This window comes from Salvelinus sp. IW2-2015, linkage group LG4q.1:29, assembly GCF_002910315.2.
Source record: "Salvelinus sp. IW2-2015 linkage group LG4q.1:29, ASM291031v2, whole genome shotgun sequence".
Classification (NCBI taxonomy): domain Eukaryota; kingdom Metazoa; phylum Chordata; class Actinopteri; order Salmoniformes; family Salmonidae; genus Salvelinus; species Salvelinus sp. IW2-2015.
In genome coordinates, this window is record NC_036842.1 from 67,752,890 (window position 1) to 67,779,770 (window position 26,881).

Below are 26,881 nucleotides of genomic sequence, written 5' to 3' on the forward strand. Positions count from 1 at the left end.
TCTTTCATTTGCTGTACACCATGTATTTTTCATAAATGTTTTATGATGAGTATTTATGTATTTCACGTTGCTCTCTGTAATTATTCTGGCTGCTTCGGTGCTATTTGTGATGGTAGCTGCAATGTAAAACTATGATTTATACCTCAAATATGCACATTCTTCGAACAAAACATAAATGTATTGTATAACATGTTATAAGACTGTCATCTGATGAAGTTGTTTCTTGGTTAGTGACTAATTATATCTCTATTTGGTCAGTTTTGTGATAGCTACCTATGCGGTAGAAACATGGTGAAAATATGCGGTTGAGTATTTGGCTATTGTGGTTAGCTAATAGAAATACATATTGTGTTTTCGCTGTAAAACATTTAAAAAATCGGAAATGATGGCTGGATTCACAAGATGTTTATCTTTCATTTGCTGTATTGGACTTGTGATTTCATGAAAATTATATTATATGATATCCCTGTCCCGTTAGGCTAGGCTATGCTAGTCAGCTTTTTTGATGAGGAGGATCCCGGATCCGGGAGGGTAAGCCATTTTGCCATAACTTTGGAAGTATGCTTGGGGTCATTGTCCATTTGGAAGACCCATTTGCCACCAAGCTTTAACTTCCTGACTGATGTCTTTAGATGTTGCTTCAATATATCCACATCATTTTCCTCCCTCGTGATGCCATCTATTTTGTGAAGTGCCCTTCTGCAGCAAAGCACCCCCACAACATGATGCTGCCACCCCCGTGCTTCAAGGTTGGGAGGGTGTTCTTCGGCTTGCAAGCCTCCCCCTTTTCCTCCAAACATGACGATGGTCATTATGGCCAAACAGTTCTATTTTTGTTTCATCAGACCAGAGGACATTTCTCCAAAAAGTACAGTCTTTGTCCCCATGTGCAGTTGCCAACCGTAGTCTGGCTTTTTTATGGCGCTGTTGGAGCAGTGGCTTCTTCCTTGCTGAGCGGCCTTTCAGGTTATGTCGATATAGGACTCCTTTAACTGTGGATATAGATACTTTTGTACCTGTTTCCTCCAGCATCTTCACAAGGTCCTTTGCTGTTGCTCTGGGATTGGTTTGCACTTTTCGCACCAAAGTACGTTCATCTCTAGGAGACAGAACGCGTCTGTCACGCCCTGATCTTAGAGATCCTTTTTATTCTCTATGTTTGGTTGGGTCAGGGTGTGACTCGGATGGAAAAATCTATGTTTTCTATTTCATTGTTGTTTTGCCGAGTGTGGTTCCCAATCAGAGGCAGCTGTCTATCGTTGTCTCTGATTGGGGATCATATATAAGTTGTGATTTTCCGTTTGGGTTTTGTGGGGTGTTATTTTCTGTTTAGTGTCTGTGCCTGACGGAACTGTTCGCTTTCGTTTTTGTATTTGTTATTTTTGTTTGAGTGTTTCTTGTAATAAATATCATGAACACTTTCCACGCTGCGCTTTGGTCCACTCTTCCTTCCACCGACGACGAGCGTTACAGCGTCTCCTACCTGAGCGGTATGACGGCTGCGTGGTCCCATGGTGTTTTTACTTGCGTACTATTGTTTGTACAGATGAGCTTGGATAAAAAATGACGTGTGGAGGTCTAAAAATAATTTTCTGAGGTCTTGGCTGATTTCTTTTGATTTTCCCATGATGTCAAGCAAAGAGGCACTGAGTTTGAAGGTAGGCCTTGAAATACATCCACAGGTACACAAATTATGCCAATTAGCCTATCAGAAGCTTCTAAAGCCATGACATCATTTTCTGGAATTTTCCAAGCTGTTTAAAGACACATTCAACTTAGTGTATGTAAACTTCTGACCCACTTGAATTGTGATACAGTGAATTATCAGTGAAATAATCTGTCTGTAAACAATTGTTGGAAAACTTACTTGTGTCATGCACAAAGTAGATGTCCTAACCGACTTGCCAAAACTATAGTTTATTAACAAGAAATTTGTGGAGTGGTTGAAAAACGAGTTTTAATGACTCCAACCTAAGTGTTTGTAAACTTCCGACTTCAACTGTACGTATTCAACCCCCTGAGTCAATACATGTTAGAACCACATTTGACAGCCATTACAGCTGTAAGTCTCTAAGAGCTTTGCACACCTGGATTGTACAATATTTGCACATTATTCTTTTAAAAAGTCTTCAAGCTCTGTCCAGTTGTTTAGACAGACATTTTCAAGTTTTGCCATAGATTTTCAAGCCGATGTAAGTCAAAACTGTAACTATGCCACTCAAGAACATTCCATGTTGTCTTGGTACTCCAGTGTAGATTTGGCCTTGGGTTTTAGGTTATTGTCCTGCTGAAAGGTGAATTTGTCTCCCAGTGTCTGTTGGAAAGCAGACTGAACCAGGTATTTCTCTAGGATTTTACATGTGCTTAGCTTTATTCCATTTATTTTTATTCTAAAAGACTCCCTTGTCCTTGCCGATGACAAGCATACCCATAACATGATACAGCCACCACCATGCTTGAAAATATGAAGAGTGGTACTCAGTGATGTGTTGTGTTGGATTTCTGAAGGCACTGTAATTGTTTATCATGAGTCTAAATACAGCTGCCAAACTTCACAATTTAGGGCCCTTCTACAGCTCACTCTGCCTTGCAGTAGGACCAAATAAACACAATCTCTATAAAGCTGTCAGCGAAAATGTATGGAAAACCATACTTGATTCCTTACTGAGAATTATAGCTTTGTGGTTAAAGTTATATGGCCTGCTGGAGTTGGACCCCGCCAAATGGTGGATGGAGGTAGAGGCTCCAGCCCAGGCCTGTGAATTTACTCTCATTCTCTTTCACAGTCTGAATGCTGAGAGACCATGATGGTCAGCAGCACATGAAGTGTCCATTACCATCCAAAATACTTCACTTCATAGAGTGGAGTGCCCAGACGTATAGGAGAGAGGAGAATTCGTTTTGGATAAGAGCATCTGCTAAATGACTAAAATGTAAAATCTAAATGTAAATGTAGGAGGAAAGTGGAGGAGAGAAACGTCTGCCAGGGAACAGCTGCCCCTGTAATTTATATTGATGAGGGGACTGGCTGGCGTGGCGGCCTGGCAGGGAGCTTCCAGGGGTTTGATCACTCAGGCAGGAAGAGAGGAGAGAGATAAGATAGAGGGATGGGCTCTGTCTTTGGGCTCTCTGGGCTGAATGGATGGGGAGGGAGGTTTCTCCCTGAGTCTGCTCAGCTAAGACCACAGAGACACTCAACACTGGCCAGTCTGGCCCTGCAGGAGACGCAATAGGAGAGCCCAGTCTGACTGAAGTGATGGTAGTCAGGGTGTAGTTGTAGCTGGAGAGACATAAATAGTGCCCCAGTATAGCCAGCCTTAAACCACCATGTTGGGTGGAGCTACTGTATATCCACCTCATTATGACTACTCCAGCCAGAAGTACTAGAGCTCCTCTCCTAATCCACCAGATATTCCATCACAGTGTCCGTGACCATTAACTGTCCTTTGAATCATTCCCTGTGCATACACATCTTTTGACTCAGGACTATCGCCTCTTCCTGACTGCACGGCATATCAATCAGCGACTTGTTAAAGCTCTTTACTTTGATTTCTTGACACGGATCAGATTTGAATATTTCTAATTGAAATGAAAGTGTGCAGTCCAGTCTCTGCCCAGGGCTTTGAACCTAGACTCCTAAATCATGCTCTTTGATTTGAGGCCCCTTCCGGTGTAGAGGTGCTTAGCTCTGGTCTAATTAAGACAGCAGTGGGTTATCGGATAAATGGTCAAAGGACTCTGTTTTACCTTACAGAGGAGAAGAGGTTGAAAATCAAACACACACACTTCAAACAAACACTCCATTCATCCCTCTGGCCGGGCAAATAGCTTAACACAAACATCTACCTGACCGTAACGTTATTTTCAGAGACAGAGTTTATGTGACTGCTTCACTCAGGTAGGGCTGGCTACAGGACCAGCTATTGCAGGCCGAAGACCACTTTTTTGTGTTTTACAGGGAGCGATCTAACCCTGAGACAGTCAGTTCACTTTTACAGAGAAGCCCTACGGTCTTCCCTCTCCACAAGTTTCATTGTGATGAACAGAGTGAAAGCATAACCTTCAGTGCTCGTCTCTCCCACTTATACACACACAGATGGAGACACACACACACACACACACACACACACACACACACACACACACACACACACACACACACACACACACACACACACACAATAACCTGAGCTACAGTTTGTAGATGCATTTATGTTTTTGTATACATTTATGTCATATCTACAGTCTTCAACTGAACAGATCTCTAGGAAACATTTTTCAACATAAATATTGTGTGGCTTCAGGTAAGAGGCAGAGAATCTCTGAGATGGCCTACTGTTGGCGTTTACATAGCCTTCATAGCACCATGCTGTGTCACAAACCATTCCTGTATCTCTGTATTTCTCTGATAGCATCTCTCTTTCAGAAATGCACAGCACTTGTAGTTAACCCAGCCTCTAAAGGTTTCAAACAAACCACATCCTTGTATTTTTTTAAGTTGCAAGCCTTGCAGAGAACAAAGAGGAGCTTCAGCAAACTGTCTGGCTGGGATATCAGAGCATGATTTCAGACAGTCATATGACTACATATCATTTCAATTTCCTCTCTGCCGTTATTAAAATATTCTCTCCAGTTCTGCACACAGATAGGAAATAATGAAGAATTGCAATAATAAAGAAAAGTTGACTTGGGAAAATGTCAAAGTACGAGGTCATGTTGCTGTTGGAGGTCAATGTGTGATATGAGAATACTACAGTACATACAGTAGTAATACAAAAACACAATCATTGAATCTCTTTTCATCCTAAGTATAAGGTATACTGCTGTGTCTGATTTGAAAATAGGTGGTTTTATAAAAGCAGGCCAGTAGCTAATATGTTATGTTGTTGTATTCCATTATAGTTTTGCAATAATGTAGGCTAATGTCCATATTTCAATCATTTTGGTATTCATTTCGAACAACAAGTGGAATTCATGCTATCAGATGGTTTGTACTCACAGGTATGTGTCTTCTTTGTTACTGAAATACCTGAAAAATAAAGAGAAACAGACTTGTTAGAAACACATTAAATCTGAAAATTGAGGACAGTCATACAATATTCCTGTGCCTATATAACGGGGGTCAGTGTGCTGCTAACAGCTTAGCTTCCTCCACTGTCCAACTGCCCAATACTGGGCTCGAACCAGTGATCCTCTGCTTCGCCACACATGTGACCGCCCTTCTTAACAACGTTCCAATGGTTAAAGCCACCCAAAAGGTACCTCTTGGATGGCTCCATCCGCAACATTTCAAGCTAGCTGTGGAGTGAGCTTACGTTACGTTCTTAACTCCGTTACACCTAACTTAACACCTAACGCCACATGGCTGTGTTGCTATGTGACTGTGCTGCTGTGGCCCTGTGGTTCTCCTGTCTCTTGGCTAGGTCACAGAGATCATAGAGGTCCCATGCAGGCTCAGGGCAGTGGTGTGACTGGGCCACCTACAGCCCTCGTACTGAAAAACCCATAGCAACAACCCTGGCAAGGTTGCTCAAACCCCACGGACAGCATCCAGATCATGATTTATTTTGTATTTTTTTACTATTCAAGTCTAGAATACAAATCTGCACAAACACTGTAATGCCCCCATGTGTGACCTCACAGGGCCTATAGTCTGTACATGAGTAAGTCTGTTCCCCAGAGCGGAAGACAGGACGGCGGCGCTGTGACTTCACTCTGAGTCAGACGTGTGTTTCTGAGGGTGAGGCAGAAAGGGAGCGGTACTGGCAGTCCTCAGCCTTCCCCCCTTCGGGTGTCAACTCATCTGATGAGCCTCCCTGGCTCCAGCTTTGTCTCCGGCTGCAGCCGCTCTCGTCTGCAGCGTGGGCCTAATGCCCTGAGAGTCCGACGAGGGCCAGCGCACAGCCAACCATGGGCCCCAGGGGGCTCCGATGCTCATGCTTTGCAGGGCGAAAGAACACTAATAGATCCCACTTGTCATGCGGAAGCAATGGCTAATTTTTCTACAGCTTGCATCTGAAACTCAGGGGATGGCGGGCTGACATGATTCAATAATTCTCCGGCAACTGGCCGGAGATAACAATGTTTCAGACATGTTTGAGGGGAAACGAGTCAAAGAGCAACGAGGGGGAAAACAAATACTGTAAGCTTGTCAGCTCTCTGTACACAGACACACATTGGATATCAGGTCCATTGAGCAGAAAGAGAGAGGGGAAACAGCAGCCTAGGGGCCATGTCTCTGTGATCAGGCTACAGCATTGTTCCAGTGCTCACGGCCAAACTAATTGTCCAACTGAGTCATTACACAAGAATAAAAAACAATCGGTAATCCTCCTTTTAATTCCAGATCTCAATCAACTAAGGGTATTCAGTGTTAGCCTCAGAGGCCATGAGGGAGTGGTGGCGTCAAGGTGTTGTAAGAGCAGCCAGACTTAGACCTCTAACACCATGTAAGGAACCTCTCTGGTTTCATGTTGGGGAAATACAGTATCAGGGGCTTTTTCCTGGCTTCTCTTCAGATCTTACAAACTGTATTATAGACACATAAAACAGACATTTTGAGACTTTGTAAATCGGGCTCTGGTTATTGTTAGACATACGATACTAAAGCATGAGATATACTCCAGCTATTTCAATGAAAATGCACAACACAATTTCACACTTCGAATGTAAGGAAATTGGTGGAAAAAGCATGGCTGAGTCACATTCTTTCCATTAGATCACAATATTAAATCGGCTCGCTGTTCCGTAAAAGTCGGAAATGTATCTCAACATTTTGTTTCCCCCAGAAAAAGCATTAGACCAGATACAACTAAAGAATGAACATTGTGAACCCTTAGATAAGGGGATAGTCACTCTCCAGAGCATTGCTTGTAATAGTGGAAGTGGCTAAACTAAGAAGTACAGTAAGAGCAGATTTTGTTCTCTTTCAGTTCCTAATTCTCTGAATATGGCTGAGGTCCAGCAACTAGTAGTGGTCTGTGTGACTTAATCCCTGCTCTCCCTGTTTCTCCTTACACTGCACCAGTGGTTCTCAAACGGGGGGCTCGCGATAAGGTTTTGGGGGGTCGCAAATTTGAAACTGAATGACGAAAATACATATTTTAATAGGCTACATATACAATTTGTATTTTATATGTATACCTTTGCCTAATCTATCTGGTTATTAACATAGACCTACGTTATTGCACATAATTATTCTCTCAATAAACATCTCATCTGTGCTTCAGAACTAAAAAGTTGTGTGTCTTGACTGTTCATCAGCATTGGTGCGCAAAGGCAGGTGTGCCCATATCCAGATTAGTGACCGAAAAGCACTGGTTTCATTTTATCCAGTTCTGCCTGCCAAAAACAGTACGTTTATATTATCCAAATATAATACAGTTAGCAATCTGCTACAGATGCATCTTTGCCAGAACCTGGCAATTGAATTGATAATTTTCACATTTCAGATATGCCTAGTTTGGGTCGCTACTGGATATATGTCTAAAGGTGGCTGTAACATCGAAATGCCTTCAGTACTTACGGGATGAAGATGTAACATATTCTGATGAATTTGTTACGATATTTGTGAGGTAGAAAAAGGCTACAGATAGACCATGCTTTCCAACCTCTGCTCCATACAGGTAGGCCATATGATCCTGCTTGATCTGGACTCTAGAGAAATGACATATCCGTAGTTGATATTGGTTGCTACCATAAATGACTTTCAGCTCAAAATGCAGGTGGAAAACAGAGTTAATTTCTATATATTGCATTCTGAAAATGCATCACCGTTTATGGCTGTATTGACAGGCTACATTTGCGTAACAATTGTGCATTTGCGAGCTTTGACACTCCTTTTTAGGGGTCGCGGGTCAAAAAGTGTGAAACCATTGCACTAAAACATACCATACCACACTACACTACATTATACTACCCTACATTACACTATCCTATACTACACTACATTACATTATACTACCCTACACAACTCTACATTATAAACTGAGTGGGTCGAGCCCTGAATGCTGATTGGCTGACAGCAGTGGTATATTAGACTGCATATCACGGGTATGACAAAACATGTATTTTAACTGCTCTAATTATGTTGGCAACCAGTTTATAATAGCAATAAGGCACCTCAGGGGTTTGTGGTATATGGGCAATATCCAGGCACTCCGCTTTAAGTCGAGCATAAGAACAGCCCTTAGCCGTGGTATATTGGCCATAAACCACGCCCCCTCATGTCTTATTGCTTAATTATACTACACTACATTATACTACATTACATTATACTAAACTACATTATACAATACTACATTATACTAGACTACAATATGCTACATTACACAACATTACACTATATTACCCTACATTATACTACCCTACAGTCCTCTACACTACATTACACAAAATTGTACTCCACAAAATTATACTACATTACATTAAACTACACTACATTATATTACACTACATTATACTACACCACATTACACTACATATATTACACTACACTACATTATACTACACTACATTATATTACTCTACACTACATTATACTACACTACATTATATTACTCTACACTACATTATATTACTGTACACTACATTATACTACACTACATTACACTATACTACATTACATTATACTACACAACATTACACAACACTACATTATACAACACTACAATATACTAAACTACATTATACTACACCACATTACACTACATATATTACACTACACTACATTATACTACACTACATTATATTACTCTACACTACATTATACTACACTACAATACATTACACTACACTACATTATATTACTGTACACTACATTATACTACACTACATTACACTATACTACATTATACAACACTACAATATACTAAACTACATTATAATACACTACATTATACTACACTACATGAATTTACAATACACTACATTATGTTACATTATACTACACTGCATTATACTACACTACATTACACTACATTATATTACCCTACACTACACTACATTATACTACATCACATTATATTACATTACACTAAACAACATTATATTATACTACACTACATTATACTACACTACCCTATATTAAATTAAAGTTCTCATTTACAACCTCATTTACAACCTGGCCAACATAAAGCAAAGCAGTGCGACACAAACAACACAGAGTTATACATGGGATAAACAAACGTACAGTCAATAACACAATAGAAAATGTATATACAGTGTGTGCAAATGTAGTAAGATTAGGGAGGTAAGGCAACAAATAGGCCATAGTGGCAAAATAATTACAATTTAGCAATTCAACACTGGAGTGATAGATTTGCAGAAGATGAATGTGCAAGTAGAGATACTGGGGTGCAAAGGAGCAAAAAAAGAAATAACAATATGGGGATGAGGTAGTTGGGTGGGCTATTTACAGATGGGCTATGTACAGGTGCAATGATCGGTAAGCTGCTCTGACAGCTGTTGCTTAAAGTTAGTGAGGGAGATATAAGGCTCAAGCTTCAGTGATTTTTGCAATCGGTTCCAGTCATTGGCAGCAGAGAACTGGAAGGAATGACGGCCAAAGTAGGAGTTGGCTTTGGGGATGACCAGTGAAATATACCTGCTGGAGCGTGTGCTACGGGTGGGTGTTGCTATGGTGACCAGTGAGCTGAGATAAGGCGTGGCTTTACCTAGCAAAGACTTATAGATGACCTGGAGCCAGTGGGTTTGGCGACGAATATGGAGCGAGGGCCAGCCAACGAGAGCATACAGGTCGCAGTGGTGGGTAGTATTTGGGGCTTTGGTGACAAAACGAATGGCACTGTGATAGACTACATCCAATTTGCTGAGTAGAGTGTTGGAGGCTATTTTGTAAATCGCCGAAGTCAAGGATAGTCAGTTTTACAAGGGTATGTTTGGCAGCATGAGTTAAGGATGCTTTATATTACACTACACTAGATTACATTATACTACACTACAGTACACTTCCCTACACAACATTATACTACACTACCTTATACTACACAAAAGTACACTAAACTACATTATATTATATTACACTACACTATATTATACTACACTACATTACACTACACTACCGTACACTACATTATACTACAATACATTACATGGCAGTACACCACATTATACTACCCTACACAACATTAATACTACACTAACCTACACTACACTACATTATATTACACTACATTAAATTACATTACATTACACTACATTATACTATACTACACTACCCTACATTATATTACACTACATTACACTGCATTATTACATTACAGTACACTACACTACCCTACATTATACTACACTATCTTACACTAAACTACCGTACACTTCATTTTACTACCCTACACTACACTACCGTACAATGCACTGCACTACGATGCACTGCACTACACTACACTGTATGTCAGCCCCATCTGAATCCTGCCGGCTCAGTCCTATCAGCTATCAGTCTTCCATCCTCCCCAAATCACAAACAGCCATTATGTCAATGTCACTAAGAGATATGAAAATCGTTACACCAAAGATTTACTTGGACATAGAGGAGGAAATCATTACTGTCAAAACAGTTACATGCTCGCTTAGAAAAATGGCCTGTTGCTAGGCAGGGGAGGGGAGAGGAGGAAGGGGTGGAAAGCTAGCCCACTTCCTCTATGTGTCATTCAGAGCACTCTGATTGGAGGTGGCATGGGGGAAGGGGCCGCAGAGCCAATGAGTGAATCAGGCTGTGGGAGGGGAGGGTGGGGCTAGGCTCTGGGCACTGACATTGGTGATGCCTGCCAGTGTATGTCTACTCTACTGGATGGCAGGTTCAGAGGTCACTTTGTAGGTGAGTCTCTCCTTGGCAGACAGACAATCTAACACAACAAGCTTGTCATTAAAAGACCAAAGTAGGGTGTATACAAATCAATGGCCATTACAGTGATGTTCCCTTTAGTCAATACATTTTATTAGCGTTTCATTTTGTTACATGAAACTTCCCTCATTTGATTACTGAATTTTCTAGTAGAGATTACCATTTGTCACAATGGAAGGAGGGGACAGCTGTCACCTGGAAGTCTTTGATCATTCTGATTCCACCTCAGAGTGGTAAACATTCACAGCACACATTCTGCTCCTCAACATGTTCTCTCCAGTCTCTTCTCATGAGAATCGTCCCCTCGTCAAATCTGAAAGGAGACTGTGTGCAGACGGCTGGAGGTTAACCTCCACCACATCTATCTGCAGGGGGGCACACATCCTGTAAACATGCCACTGAAACAGGAGTGAAGCGGGCAGGGGAGCGGGCTGGGGCCAGGCATCGGAGTGGTGCTTCTCCAGCACTGCAGCTCAAAGTGACAGCACTGTAATGAAGTCTGAGGCACGCGACAGGCCGTATGTCATAATTTCAGGTTCCTTAAAGCTTGACAGGGAATGATTATCATGGATGGTTATTGTCGCCCTCCCTCCCTGGGAGACGCCGGTGCGCTCAGGGGTTGTTGCACCGTGACATTCAAAGTTACAGTCTCCTTCATATAATGGAGCTGTCCTCTCAGCACGCTAATGGGAGCGATTCATTTAACCTGTGCCAGAAACACACAGACGAGGAAGTTCCTAATGCGAGGCCCCTCCCGTGGGGACGTCACACTCTCCCCCTGGCTGCTCCCTGCCTTCCTGCTGCTTGATTCATTGACTGGAGCTCCTCACTTATCATCATTCACTGCTCAGTCTGGGGAGACATGGAGGCACACTTCCTCCAGTCCGCTTCCCGCTCCGCTCTGCTCAGCACGCCAACGCTCCACGCCCAACACGCACAAGGACACGGCCAGCACGGATCAGACCAGGCCAAACCAGCACAGCAGTCCCAGATACAGGAGGCCCCACACACTAGTGTCAGGTAGGGAGTAGAAGTATTCTCCTGGAATCATGGGCTATTGGATACAGGTACTCAAAGCCCATCAGAGTCCATTACTAGGGCCCTCTTATCTAATACACATCGAAACTGTAGATACCATTCACTTTCAAAGTAGTTTACTTCCAAATGATCATTCCATACAGAGAAAAGAGTACAATATACTGTATTGAGTTCCCAATACAATGAATAATTACATACTATACACAATACGCTGTAAGAGCTCAATTAGGGAGATCAGTGCAGTGTTCTAACTTTGGCAGTCTTTAGGAAGGCTAAGTTTCATACACAAAGTAATTCCAATAAGCGTCCCTTCTGCAGTGACACACTTAGCCTTATTATACTGGTATAAACTATAAATGCAAAAATGTAATGATTAAAAAAGCATAATGATTCTAATCAGCTGCCCCCTAATATACTAAAACACTTAATCCATGGAGAGGCCAACTATCTGGGGAGGCGTAAGAGAAAAATGACTTCTCTGTCTCCAGGCGCTGTTATTTCTGGTCATTTCTAATTGGTTTTAACTAAAAGCAACCACTCAGAGAGCTCAACAGGTTACTCCAATGCATCGCTATGGAATTATCTGCAAATAGAAGATTTACATCCAAATTAGTTTTAGAGGACACCACAATTGTCTTTCAAGAGAAGAGAGGAGAAAGAGGGAGAAAAAAACAAGCCTATATTTCTCCATATATTTCTCTTTAATATATTTCTCTGAGCCTGAATATCTGAAATGATCAGTGACCCACTGATCACCAGATAGAGCCCTTACAGACTCTTCCCTCCCTACAGTATTTTTGCCAGACTCCTGTACGGTTCTCCCCCAGGGTAGTTCTGCTTTATTGGTCCTGTGAGTCTCCAGGTGAACCCTCAGTGCTGTGTGTTTGGAGCTGTGTGGTGGCTCGTGAATTATACATAGTGGCAGAGGAATAGACGTGGCCCAGGAGGGCCACGGGAACAGCAGGCATGGCTGGGAGGCAGATTGAACACTCTGACAGAATTTTAATTGTACCGCAGGGAGTGGAGCGATAAGCGCTATTGTTATTGGTGAGAAGCCGCAGCCTAGGTTCCCTCAGCTGAGTGCTTAAACAAATGGTGAGCGTCACCAAACAGTCCCGTAACGCTGCCGCAACGTTCCCGGCCTTAATGAGGGATCGCGTGGCAATTTTGTTAGAGGCCATCGAGTGGAGGAAGGTTCAGAACAACAACGCAATATTAATATTTACAATGATAGTAAATAAGTTGTGAATCTTTAACACCGTAGCTGACTGCCAAGTGTTGTTTTCTAACACTCTCAGAGGAACAATAAAGGTGAGCAGAGTTTCAAGAAAAGTACTTGAAGAAAATATATATAATCCAATCAAATCAAATCAAACCCTCTGTTGAGTTGTGCTGGGGAAAAGCCAAACGACAGTGTTTCTCCTGCTTTGAAATGTTTTTCTTTGATCCTGCCTGTAATGTAACTCCCCTCTGAGAGCTGGTCCCTGGAGGCCAGAGGATACAGGAAGCCCCTCAGCGCTGGTCAAAGTGAGGCCAGGGGCACAACACAGGCAGGCTTCTCTGTGTTTGGACTATCTGAGCAGGCAGTTCCCGGTTCTCAGTAATCTCCCTGGGATCCAGCCTGAACCACATATGAAACCCAATACCATCTCAGCCTGAACCATAAATACAGCCCTTCCAGACCACCCTGATGCACTGTACTGTACACCTGCTCTGACCACTACTGGGTGCGTTCATAGGCTCACACAAAACAACACAGTTGGACTCCATGGATTCTAGAGTACATACTTCCTCGCAAGGATTATAATAATATATATGACAAACAAACATTACAGTAGTAAATGTATGCTTTTATTTATCGAATGATATGGTGTATCTCAAGTGCTCGCCAAGGGTCACCCACAAAAGCCAGAGCAGAACTAACCTAACGTAGCAGATGTTGAAACATACTGGTCTTGATGAGAAGAAAAAAACTATTAGGGAGGTTCTCTTCTGCACTGCTCAACCAATCCAGTAAATGTGGAGGAGGAGTTACGATGGAGTGTTGCCGCAACATCCGGTGGATCGTGAATTATACATGACTCGGGAGAGGCTAGAGCAGAACTGGACATGAGAGAGGAAACAGAATGTCCGTCAGTCTGAGGGTTAGAGGCTGTGACCTCTGACCTAGGTTCAGAAAATGAATTCCTGCTAGAATGTACTTTCTTTCTGTGAAATACACACAGAACAATCATTTCTTCAGCCTTTTAACAGGAATACCTAGAATAGGAAGACCTTGAGATCGTCGAGAGAATGGAACTGAACGGTGGCCAGAAAAGTTAAGCGAGCAAAGGGCTCATACACTTCTCGCTATAGCCAATCTCCTCCCGTCCTCACTGGAAAGGAAAGCCAACATGCTTACACATTCCTGCATCACCTCAGAAAGGTTACAGAAGGAAGTTCTCCCAGGTTCAAGCTGAGACCCAGACAACCCAACCGTTCCCTGAGGATAAGACCTTATTAATTCAGAAGTTCAGAATTAACTGAATCCTACACATGTAGCAATGTAATACATATATATTATTCATACTGGAGTTAATCATATCGCAGTCATTAAATGTCAAACTTGCAATACTAGATAATTTTTTTGCAATGTGCTCCCTTGGGCTAACCTATTCAGTAGGCCTAGAAAAATAACTAACAAAGGAGATAAAGCTCTCCGATCACCCTTTTCAAAGCTATGGGTTCTTCTCTGTGTGGTCTGCTGTTGTTGTGCATGTGCAGCACTAAGGATGTCTCGCCACACAGACATCTCTACAGGAAACCACAAAAGCAGTTCACATGCTATTAGACTGCGTTTCCCAGAGGTCTATATCACTATCACAGATATCATGCTGCTAGACTGCGTTTCCCAGAGGTCTATATCACTATCACAGATATCATGCTGCTAGTGAGGTGCTCATCAGACTGACCTGTCACAATCCTGATAAGAATCTAGTCTCTGGACTTCTCACCTGTCATGTGCAACATGTTTTATCTTCATATCTACCCCTGCAAAACTCTTTCCATCCAATTCTTACAAGTCAAGATAGGCCTATAGTACTATATTTATAACATGTTGTACACAAAGGAACTGATGTGTGCACTGATAGTCTGTCCCATGACAAGTAGTTAACAGAGCTGTCCAGCAGGTACCTATTTCAAAATGACACATTAAGGAGGCAAAGAAAACCACTGAAGATTTTTCAAAACGACATACATTTCATACCATCACTCTTATCTAGTATTGGGTAGGTCACGTATAAATGCTGAGCAAATAGGCACGTGTCTACTGAGTCCATTGAGAAGCTTCTTGTTACGTATGTGTCCTCCCAGGTCTCAGAAGAGTGGACGGAAGTGTGTGCTGATAAGGACTTGTCTGTAATTGTTCAGAAGGGAGAGAGCTGGCCAATAATGCAAACTGGCCTTCTGAAGCCTCCCATGTAATAACACATCCTGGGAGATGAATTACATGTCCGTCAATACTCTAATTAATATCCTGCTCTTATTGAACACTCTCTGCTGCTTGAAACAGGGAGAGGCAGCAGCGTGAGAGTTGTCTGAAGGTTTGTGAGCAGCACTGGAGAAGAGAGAGAGAGAAAGACAGAAAGACAGAGAGACAGGGCGAGAGAGAGAGAGAGAAATAGAGCAAGAGCAAGAGAGAGAGAAACATAGAGCAAGAGAGAGAAAGACAGAGAGAGAGCGAGAGAGAAAGACAGAGAGCGAGAGAATTAAAACAACAGCAGATGTAAGCTCACTACACTTGCTGCTACAGCAAATCACTGCAGTCATGGCTGGCATTTAGTGCGCCATCTATTTTTCATGTATTTCATAATTAAAACCTGCGCGTTCTGCAAGCTCTCCATGTTCCATCCAGATCAAAGGTAGTCCTATTAACAGGGGGTTCATCACAGGAGCCACTCTTCCATTTCCAGGCAACAGAGCCATGCTTAAAGCACAAATATCCTGTAATTACACACATGTGTGATAAGGGGAAAGCTAGGGAGCTGGACTATGATTAATACAACACAGATCACAGTTCCCCCTCTGTTTTTCAAAGCTACCACAACATAGGACTTTACACACACGACTACTATATAAACCATCCACGGGAGATACAGAGCTGGATGAAAGACTGAATAGATATTTCACACTGCTACAGTAGCGGTGGTGTAGATGAATGCTGCTTCAGTGTGCTGCCTCTTCTCCATGTAAATCTAATGAGAGGACGGGACTGTAGAAAGTCACACACAGCAGAGACACAGCTCTTCCTTACTGTGAGAAGAGGGGAAGTTAGCCTCTTTCCAATTGTGTAATCAACGGAATGTGTTGTGCTTATCTATTTGTCCCATTGACTCCTAAGTAACACAAGCCCACAGGGCTTTCCGTCTGCCTGTGACACTCTTTCCACCACAGAGAATCAGCTGACTAACACAGGAACACAATCCCATCTCCTGCAAAATGAAGCCTGCTCAGGTTGATGTTAGTTCTATAATAGTTACCATATTATAATACTAATTAGTAGTGATTTCAGTATCCCTTTCATCATTTACAACTATTTCATCCTATCCATGCAGATATATCACAGCGCAAACTGCAAAAATATGCCATGAACAACAAATTAATACTGTAGAAATTGTAAATGGTAAAATAGACAGCCCAGCAGAGTTACTGAATGTCCTTACCCCTTTGGCCTCATTATTTTACCATGTCAGAAACAAAACTTGACTACGGGTCATATGACAACAATGCCATTATAAGGTCCTACATTTCCTTCATTCCTACAATACCAGTCAAAAGTTTGGACACACCTACTCATTCAAGCGTTTTTCTTTATTTTTACTATTTTCTACATTGTAGAATAACAGTGAAGACATCAAAACAATGGAATCATGTAGTAACCAAAAAAGTGTTATACAAATCAAAATATATGTTACATTTTAGATTCTTCAAAGTAGCCACCATTTGCCTTGATAGCTTTGCACACTCTTGGCATTCTCTCAACCAGCTTCATGAGGAATGCTTTTGCGGAGATCATCCGTTCACCTACTCTGCATCTCACAAAGACACGGTGGTTGGAACCAAAAATCACACATTTGGACTCATCAGACCAAAGGTCAGATTTCCACCGGTCTAATGTCCATTACTCGTGTTTCTTGGCCCAAGCAAGTCTCTTCTTCTTATTGGTGTCCATTAGTAATGGTTTCTTTGTAGCAATTCGACCATTCAGGCTGTATCACATCCAGCCGTGATTGGGAGTCCCATAGGGCGGCGCACAATTGGCTCAGTGTCGTCCGGCTTTGGCCGGGGTAGGACGTCATTGTAAATAACAATTTGTTCTTAAAATACTTGCCTAGTTAAATAAAGGTAACATTTTATGTATTTAAAAAAATATTTATTCATGCAGTGTCCTCTGAACAGATGTGTATGTTACTTGAACTCTGTGAAAACTTTATTTGGGCTGCAATTTCTGAGGCTGGTAACTCTAATGAACTTCTGCAGCAAAGGTAACTCTGGGTCTTCCTTTCCTGTGGCGGTCCTCATGAGAGCCAGTTTCATCATAGCACTTGATGGTTTTTATGACTGCACTTGAAGAAACGTTCAAAATTCTTGACATTTTCCGTATTGACCTTCATGTTTTAAAGTAATGACGGACTGTTGTTTCTCTTTGCTTATTTGAGCTGTTCTTGCTATAATATGGACTCGGTCTTTTACCAAATAGGGCTATATTCTGTATATCACCCCTACCTTGTCACAACACAACTGATTGGCTCAAGGCGGCAAGAAATTAAGCAAATTATCTTTTGACAAGGCACTCCTGTTAATCGAAATGCATTCCAGGTGACTATCTCATGAAGCTGGTTGAGAGAATGCCAAGAGTGTGCAAAGCTGTCATCAAGACAAAGGGAGGCTACTTTGAAGAATCTAAAATATAAAATATATTTATTTAACACGATTCAACAACGGGAAAGGGAAAGGGAGATACCTAGTCAGCACAACTGAATGCCTTCAACTGAAATGTGTCTTCCGCATTTATCCCAACCCCTCTGAATCAAAGAGGTGCGCAATATGTGTTATTTCATAGTTTTGATGTCTTCACTATTATTCCACAATTTAGAAAATAGTAAAAATAAAGAAAAACCCTGGAATGAGTAAGTGTGTCCAAACTTTTGACTGGTACTGTACGTCAGTAATTTAGTTGTTTATGCCTTCTAAATTAACCAGCCCCAGTGTGGAGCCCAGTTAACAGTAGAACACAGCCAGCTACCTTCCTTTGGGCTGGCCAGGTCAACCACAGTTCACACCATTGTCCCACACTAACAACTGTAGAAGGTAACAGGAAGGGCTGCTGGTTTATTGAGTAGAATGACAATCCTAATATCCATGCACTGGCTTCCTCTGTAAGCAATGAAAACAGAGTGGCCGGAAGGGCAGTAACGTAATACGTCAAAGACCAGGGACAGTTACAGGACAGGTTACTGAGAGAACAGTAGCCAGATTGAGCATTAGCACCCAATATATGGGACCGTCATCACACTGCCCCCCACCTATTAAACATCAGATAGGACCAATACACATCAATGATGATGATGCTAGTCAGACAGGCTTGACAGCAGGTCAACCTTTTAACCTTCCCAATGGTGTTTCAAACACTTCCTGGATTGCTGGCTCATGACAGCATTTCAGTCACACTGGACAATATATTCTCATTCTTGTAGCAGATACAAGATGAATTGAAGGTGCTCAAAGACACACTGACAGAGATGTGCTGCACAAGCATATGCATGAGTGTAAAAAAAAATATGGACGCATGTGCACAAGCATGAGCTCATGAATGCATGCATACAGACATCACCCATCACATGCAGACAGCCTACATACACAAAGCACTTACGTGAATGCAGAAAGCATAAGGGGACCGGAGTGAAACCTGGGACATGTCTACATTATAGCAACACTGGCCATACCATCTCAGCAATATATAAGAGTAGTAGCCATGGCGATCAGTAATAATTCATGACAAAGTCTATAAGCATTCCATTAGGTGCAAGCAGCTGTCATAAACATCTTAATTAATTTACAAAGCAGGCAACTAGGGAATTATGGCAACGTAGAAATCTGCTTCCTGCTGCCGCTCCATAGCACTGGAACAGATCGGGCTTTTACATTTTTAAACGTGCCTTTCATGTTCTCTAGAGCACGAAAAGCCTTTGAACAGTCAGCTTGTTAGGAGATGCACCTAGCAGCCCAGTACCTTGGGGTCGTCCCACTATTCTTTTCATACAGTGACAGGAGGTTGTGGGTTCACTGTGCTACTCGGGCTCTACACAAGGGCTCTTTATTCCTCTGTTTCTATGTCTGCTGTCCACCAGGATCCCCCTTCCCTTTCTTACTGTTGTTCACTGACTGCTGCTGTTTTCCCTTTTTTGCATTTTCCTGCTTAATCTTCTCCCTCTCCCCCTCCACCTATCCCTCTCTCCCCCTACCCCCCCCCCCCCCCCCCCCCCCCCCCCCCCCCCCCCCCCCCCCCCCTCTCCCACTCTCTCCTTCTTCAGATCCATATGATTTCTAGCCTGGGGAACAGGAATATCTGTTCTGTGTCTTGTTTCACATTAAGGGTCTCAGTGTGTTGGGAGAAAAACAAGAGCTACAATCTATAGCAAGATTATGAGGTTCATACTGTCACTGTGTCAGTGTCCACTGTATGGAGGCATTTATTAAAGGTACAATGCAACCGTTTTTATCTCAATATCAAATCATTTCTGGGTAACAATTAAGTACCTTAGTGATTTTTTTCAATTAAAATTGCTTCTTAGCAAAGAGCTATTTCTCAAGCAAGAATTTTGCTAAGACTGTCTGGGAGTGGTCTGAATGGGGAGGAGAAAACTGAAAACTAGCCCTTATTGGAATAGAGGTTTGGAACTCTCTTTCTTATTGGTCTATTAACTAACTAACTGCCTGGTCTTTTCAAACAGCTCTTACACTATCAGAGTATTATTCCAACCTCATAGTGTGGAATTATATCTAAAAAACAGAAAAATCTAGTTTTTGACTGCACTGGGCCTTTAACATTTTGGCTAATGTCTCATTTGCCTGTTGTTGGGTTTTTTTCATTTAAAATGTCCTGTTCTCTTAATCTCTTATTAAGCTAGTCACAGGTTCACATTCTCAGTAAAACAGTGGTTGCTGAAAATCTGTGTCACGCCCTGACCTTAGAGAGCCGTTTTATTTCTCTATTTGGTTAGGTCAGGGTGTGATTTTGGGGTGGGCATTCTATATTGTTTGATTCTATGTTTTGTATTTCTGTGTGTTTGGCCGAGTGTGGTTCCCAATCAGAGGCAGCTGTCTATCGTTGTCCCTGATTGGGAATCATACTTAGGCAGCCTGTTTTGCCACCTTAGTTGTGGGTAGTTGTCTTTTGTTAGAGGCCTGTTTAGCCCTAGTAAGCGTCATGTTCGTTTTTGGTATTTCTTGTTTTGTTGGTGACATTTATAATATAATAAAGAAAAAATGTTCGCTTACGACGCTTCACCTTGGTCCGGTCATTTCCACGAAGACAGCGAACGTGACAATCTGAGCCATTTATTTTGTGTTAAGTGTGCCAGTGGGTAACATGCCTAATAAATAAAGAGAATTAGTCAGATTTCAAGACTAAAAACAATGATTTTAGATACTCAAAACAACAGCTGCTTTTTGTACAAATCATGTAAATGTCCTCCTGAGGATATCTGCAGGGACTGTCTGGGGACAATGGCTACAGTGGTGTGTGTGTGCGTGCGTGGTGGCATGGAGAAAAAAAATATATTCTTACCGGGAAAAGGCTGGATTAGGCTGGCAACTCGATGTGGGGGGAAGTTTAAGATAGCTTGAGAATGACAATATCAGCTGTTTGTGACATAAAGTAGGGCTGACCCATCACTTTGAAGTGAGTCCATCAGCTGTGTTCCCATGCAGCTAAGTTGCTGTGCCATAGAAACAGTACTCTCCATTATTTTTTAAACTAATGATGAGAGTGTTACCAAATTTCACATCAATATACTGACCAAAGAAATGAACCAACTAACAGAGATTCATGTGGCTACCGATTGAACCCCATATTTTCCCCATGCAATGACTACTATTCATTTACATGCTGCAGGACATTTGGGAGTGATGTTTTGGAGCAGTTTCCATACACTGGAGTTTGTTTACTCCTCATCATTTATCATTCTCTATCTGTATTAAGTTGGCTTCTACACTTTAGCGACTATCATTTCACTTCACAGGGATATTCAGAGCACTTTCATGCTTTATTCAATTATTAGAACCCAATACAGTGGCAATGCTTTATATAACTCACTCATTACTATGCATTACTTCACATATACCCTATAACTCTGCATTGCTGGTTGCCATAGTTAGTCAAATTGTGAAATAGACACATAAACAGATGTTGTTCTGGGCCTGTCCTCTGGAGGAGCAGTGGCATGATGATGTGTGTGAGTGCGTGTTTTTTGGCTGTCTGTGTGATTGCCCGCCTCTCACCCCTCTGGAGAAACCGTGCCATCTCTTGACATGTTTATGGGGGAAGGGCAGTTATATATTTTTTGTGCTGGGAGGCTGCAAGATGGCTCAGCGTCAGGCCCTGGCACAGTGACACACTGACCTACAACCACCAAGAAGAACTTAGCTTAGTCTGCATGAAAGAGGGAGAAAAAAATAAGAACTATTGATTTAAGTAAGGGAGGCATTTTAAACAGCATTAGTCAGTCATGTGCGTGTGTGTGTGTGTGTGTGTGTGTGTGTGTGTGTGTGTGTGTGTGTGTGTGTGTGTGTGTGTGTGTGTGTGTGTGTGTTGTGTGTGTGTGTGTGTGGTGTGTGTGTGTGTGTGTGTGCTGTTGTGTATACCTCACAGAGCGCTGCAGCTTTTAATTATTTCTCAGGATCCAGACTAACTCAGCGCAGCGCTGCGTGAAGAGTGCTTATTGATTTTGTCTGTGCAGACAGCCAGGACACACTTACTTCATGGCAACTCAGTGAGCAGGTGGCAGAAGGGGAAGACAGAGATGGTGCTTATCTTCTATCAGGTGTCAATGTAAGAGAGACACTACAGCTCCTTTGGTAAAGGAGATGAACTCTGCATCAGCGATATGCCACTCACACCATGAAGATGTGGGGGTGGGAGTGGGAGGGTCATGTGACTGATTTTTGTCACACTCATGAGTGGCATATGTTATGACAAACCACCAGACTCTAAGAAGTCCCTCCCACGGGAAGTCTATAGCCTACCTGTGTAGAGAGTTTGAGAGAGGAGGAGAGGCCTGGGTACAGTGATTGAGCTGTGCAGTGTGAAGTTCCGGGTCAGTGCTAGTTGTTGTGGAAGACTGGGGCTTAAGTGGTCAGGCATGTTCTTCACGCGGTAAAATTAGCTGTTTCAATGTATTTCCTGCCCACAAAAACAACTTTCAGAATCAAAACACGATTTAAAACCAAAAACAACACAAAGCCACAATCGAACTGAGAGAAAAACCAATCCAACTTGCTTTGCTTGGTGGATTTAAATCACTGACTGTAGTAATGATGATGGGATATATGTTTCTGCCTCAACCGACAGGCAAATAAGAAATGTAAATATGTCTAAATGTTTAGAATAAACATGAGTGTGTTGACTACTGAGGCTTTGTGACTGTGGTTGTCTGGATGTTAGAGAGCTGTCTGATAATCCTCTCAGAGCACTGATGTTCTAGAGGAGTGCTGTGCTATGGGCATATAGTTATTTTATGAGTGGAGCTGAACAGAGCCAGAGCCCTGTCTAAGCTGAGAGAGACAATTCCCTGCATGGCTACACAGTACACAGACATTGCATTTAGAAACAGGTCTTAACTAGATAACGGCTGCCGTGGTGAACGTACTAACCCTCCAATGCATGCCTTCTCCATGTCTAGCCAGACTGCACGGAAAACCAGGGTTAAAAATGCATTTGGTGGAGGGGAGATGGATGGTTAGGCTCAGTGGAGACCTGGTGAGTGGAGTGCTGCTACTGTATGCCTCATCACGGCTGCCTCCTCTGCACTGCACTTACATCATTTACACAACTAGCGAGGGGAGGCGAGAACGGCAGGGGGCAGAGCCACAGGGAGCTCACGTCCAATTGCATTTGGCCATGTGGAGAGACAAAAACAGCAGTATGAGAGGAGCGAGGAGCTCCAGCCACAGCCATTCGTGATGGCTGCGCGTTGAGATGCCTCTTCGACGCACTGATAGACGGGGAGAGCGATAGCTAGACCCCCACTATTTACAGAGCCATGCTGAACGTAGATGCAGCAGAGACGAGGCATGGAGTGCCAGTACATTAGACGTGCACTGATCCAAGACCATGGCATGGTTATTTATTAATTAGCTGAGCTTAGCTAACTGCCTGCTTAGATGAGCTGCTAAACCCACTTGCATTTTACCCATGGTTGCAGCTTCAGCCCCAGTCCCAAGACAGCTACATTTTTGACGTAATGCAGGGCTTAATATAATATAGCCTAGTAGCTTTTTGTAATATAGTAGCTTTTTGTTCCTCAAATTGTCTTCAAATTCAATTTCATACAGTAATAGCAAAAATCTGAGTCCTTGATGTTTCTATTTCCCCAAAGATCACAATATTCTAAAACTTGAAACAAGTTCAATGTAAAAATACAGTTAGCAGACTGTCTGTTGTAATACAGCCAACTGTAAATCCAACGGTGCACACTTGGCAGCAAAATGTAGCATCATTACATTGTATCTGTAGAATATCATAATTGGCATAGTATATAAAACAAAGAACATTGACACATATCTCCTCACAGCATTGCATTGTTGTGACTAAATACACTCCAACATAAACCAAAGCATGCCTTTCATGTTTTACTTTTTGAGTTCAATGGCACCACAATACTGTGCACTGACAATATATTTTATATTTTTTGTGTGCCAATTTGAACACCTCACAGTTGGGGTGTCAGCACATTGAAATGGTGTATAGAAACACATCCTTTTAACAGAGAAGAAACACATCTCCAATGGGCTGCAATTCTCCCCAGTGAATCCCCCTCTTGTCTTCTCCAGTGTGTTTTTGGCAGGCCGGGTAATACACAGGAAATAGCTGGCACATACAGTAACCCTTTTCTGTACCTGAGCACAAAGGCAGCAGCTTTGGAACACATCTTAGCCTGGAGTTTGGGCTTAAGAAACAAATGGCTAGGATTTCACATCAGTGAGATGGGGGTTAGAATTTCCATTTGCTTATTTTGTTGATGCAGGCTTTATAGTCTGAAGTGTTTTGGTGATTTGTTTCATTACTTCAGAAATCATTTAGGGAAGTGCCACGGAAAGGCAGTCAAAACTTCTGGAAGCATTTAGGAAACAGGCAGTGAGCAGGGAGGTGGAATGTCGATGTGGTCATTACCAGGCAGTTTCTTTCATCATTCCGGAGACAACCTCGCACATACGCTCTGTTTCAATGTCTTCTCCAGCACTGAGCTGAGAGAGCCTAAGCCACTTGGACAGTTCATTTAGGATAACGCCATGACGAGAAAGAGGAGAAAGTCCTGTGCATATGCCAAATCATGTCTGATAAATGTAGCTGTCCTAAATGCTGCCTTCAACTCAAAAGGCCTTTTCGAGTTGAGATGCAAAAATGTCAGCCAAGACACAACACAAGTGATTATTTTCATAACCTGCCGAAACAATCTAAAACATGGACGTATAATTATTTCATGAATTCAAATGGAAAACACAAAGGAAATTTCAAAGAAAATTCACATAAAAATTATCTGGGAGATTTTTTCCTTCCTTCAATCTTCAGAAAAGAGAAATGCATTTCTGCCTTCATCTCTAAATTGGATGCAATATATTGCCTCTCCAAAGCTCATTTTTCACTGGCTTGCAGGATCCATAGGCCATGGCAGGCAATGCGTATCTGCCTGCTTCCCCTGGCCTCGGGTGCTAATATGTGTAGACTGGCCCTGGGTTATGGAGCCCAACCAATAGAAGAGGAGGCAGAGGGACAGAGGAAATAATCAATCCCTAATCGCCGAGAAGAAGGGGGTAGGTGGGAACGGAGGACAGGAGTAGGAGAGAAGAGAGAAAAGAGAGAGGAAGAGGAGAAAGACGAGAGCGTTTACCAGCAGACATTTGGGTGATGTCAGCTGACTGCCAGCAGCGCTCCAGGATGTAAGGGGGAGAAGTGGAGTTATATAACGACAATGTTAAATCAATCTGCACACACACAGAGACAGCAAGAGCGAGAGAGAGAAACATAGACAGAGAGAGAGGGAGAGGGAGAGAGAAACATACTGTAGACAGAGAGACAGGGAGAGCAAGAGAGCGAGTGAGAGCGAGAGAGATAGGAGGAAGAAAAACAGAGGGGGAGAGATGACTGGACTAGACAGATCTGAAAAAAGAGGACAACAAAAGCAACAGGGACAGCATTGACAATAAAATCAAAGAGAGCCTTGCCCCAGAAGGGCAACAGGGAGAGGTGTGTGGACTAGGCGACTGGAAGGAGATCTCATGTGAATAGTTCAATATGCATGATGGGGTGCATCCAGTTCAGTGCATCCATCATGTATGCATTATCTTGGCACTTTGTCCAATGTAAGCAATGCTTGTATGCTCCTGAAGTCACATGGCTGCCTGTGTACCTCTGAGCAGCAGAGCTCTTGGGTGCTGTCCAAGCAGGCAGAATGACGTTTCAGATCAGCCAAGCCTCACAGCTAGCCAATACCCACTGAGTCCACTAACAGCCTTTAAAAGTCTGTTCAACGCCATAGAGCGCACCCAGATACTATCTTAGAACAGCAATGAGTTATTGGGTGTTGAGCCAGTAACCGAAAGGTTGCTAGATCGAATCCCCTAGCTGACAATGTAAAAAATCTGTCATTCTGCCCCTGAACAAGGCAGTTAACCCACTGTTCCTAGGCTGTCATTGTAAATAGAAATTTGTTCTTTACTGACTTGCCTGGTGAAATAAAAAATTAACCCTTCAATGTCATTGTAAAAATATATTATATACTCATTATTTCATTTAATTTTATAATATGACAACAAGAGTCTGCTTTGTAATATCTCGTAATATCTCTCCATCTCCACACATACGCGTTGCTCACACACAAACCCACACACCCACCCACTCACACTTTAAGCACAGTTAGCTCAAGGTGCATTCTGTTCTGTGACCTTGCTGTTACACTTGTACGGAGCAATGAATAACTATCACATTTCTTTGGCTGACAGCTGACACCAAGAGGCTCAGGTGATATACGAGACATGACAAGTGATTCTAATTAAATGTAGAGATGGTGGATGTAAAGTGGCAGGAAGGGAACACATCCTGTCCAGGCTGAGAGTGCTGGGCGGACCAGAATGCACTGCTCCAGATGAGATGAGCGGGGCTGTCAGGGAGGGCTGCTTCAACCTCAGCTGTCCCCTAAACCTGGGCTCTACTCCCTTGGGCGACCGACAGGTTTCAGCTGGAGGGGAAAAGGCACACCACAAACCTCCTGCCCTTCCACAACAACAAACACATGACACACTGTGAGGCATCACCGATGCAAAGCGAATACCAGGTTCATGTGCATTTGTCACATTGTTGATTATTAACAAGGTACAGAGCACAGTGGTCTGACTGTATCCCAAGCCCGGGTGAAACCTGTCATGGACTACTGAGGAGACACAACGGCAGACACAGTCAACATGAAATGGTAAGAAAGACGCCCTACTGTTCATGCTGCTTCCCCATGTCCCTTCACCACCCAGGTCGAGCTGGGAATAAAGAGGCAGACATGGAAAGTGTTTTTCCGAGACAGAAGCATTTGTTTTGTCAGGAGAGGAGAGGACTCAGCGGTACTCAGGCTAACATGAGTGTGTCAGTGTGTGACACAGGACTGCACTTTCCAGAGGACATTCAGGTGGCCTTCAGCCACCCAATCAGACCCCAAAGGACAGCCACAC

The 26,881-nt window shown here is 42.7% G+C and overlaps 1 protein-coding gene across 1 annotated transcript in view; it reads right to left on the minus strand.

The window, feature by feature from the left end:
* The window catches only part of LOC111962411 (nuclear receptor ROR-alpha A-like), a 285,568-nt gene that overhangs the window by 97,605 nt on the left and 161,082 nt on the right, over positions 1-26,881 (minus strand). Inside the window, 1 exon segment of the mRNA XM_023985484.2 lies at positions 5,000-5,029. Within this exon segment, the coding sequence (XP_023841252.2) occupies positions 5,000-5,029 (30 nt within the window).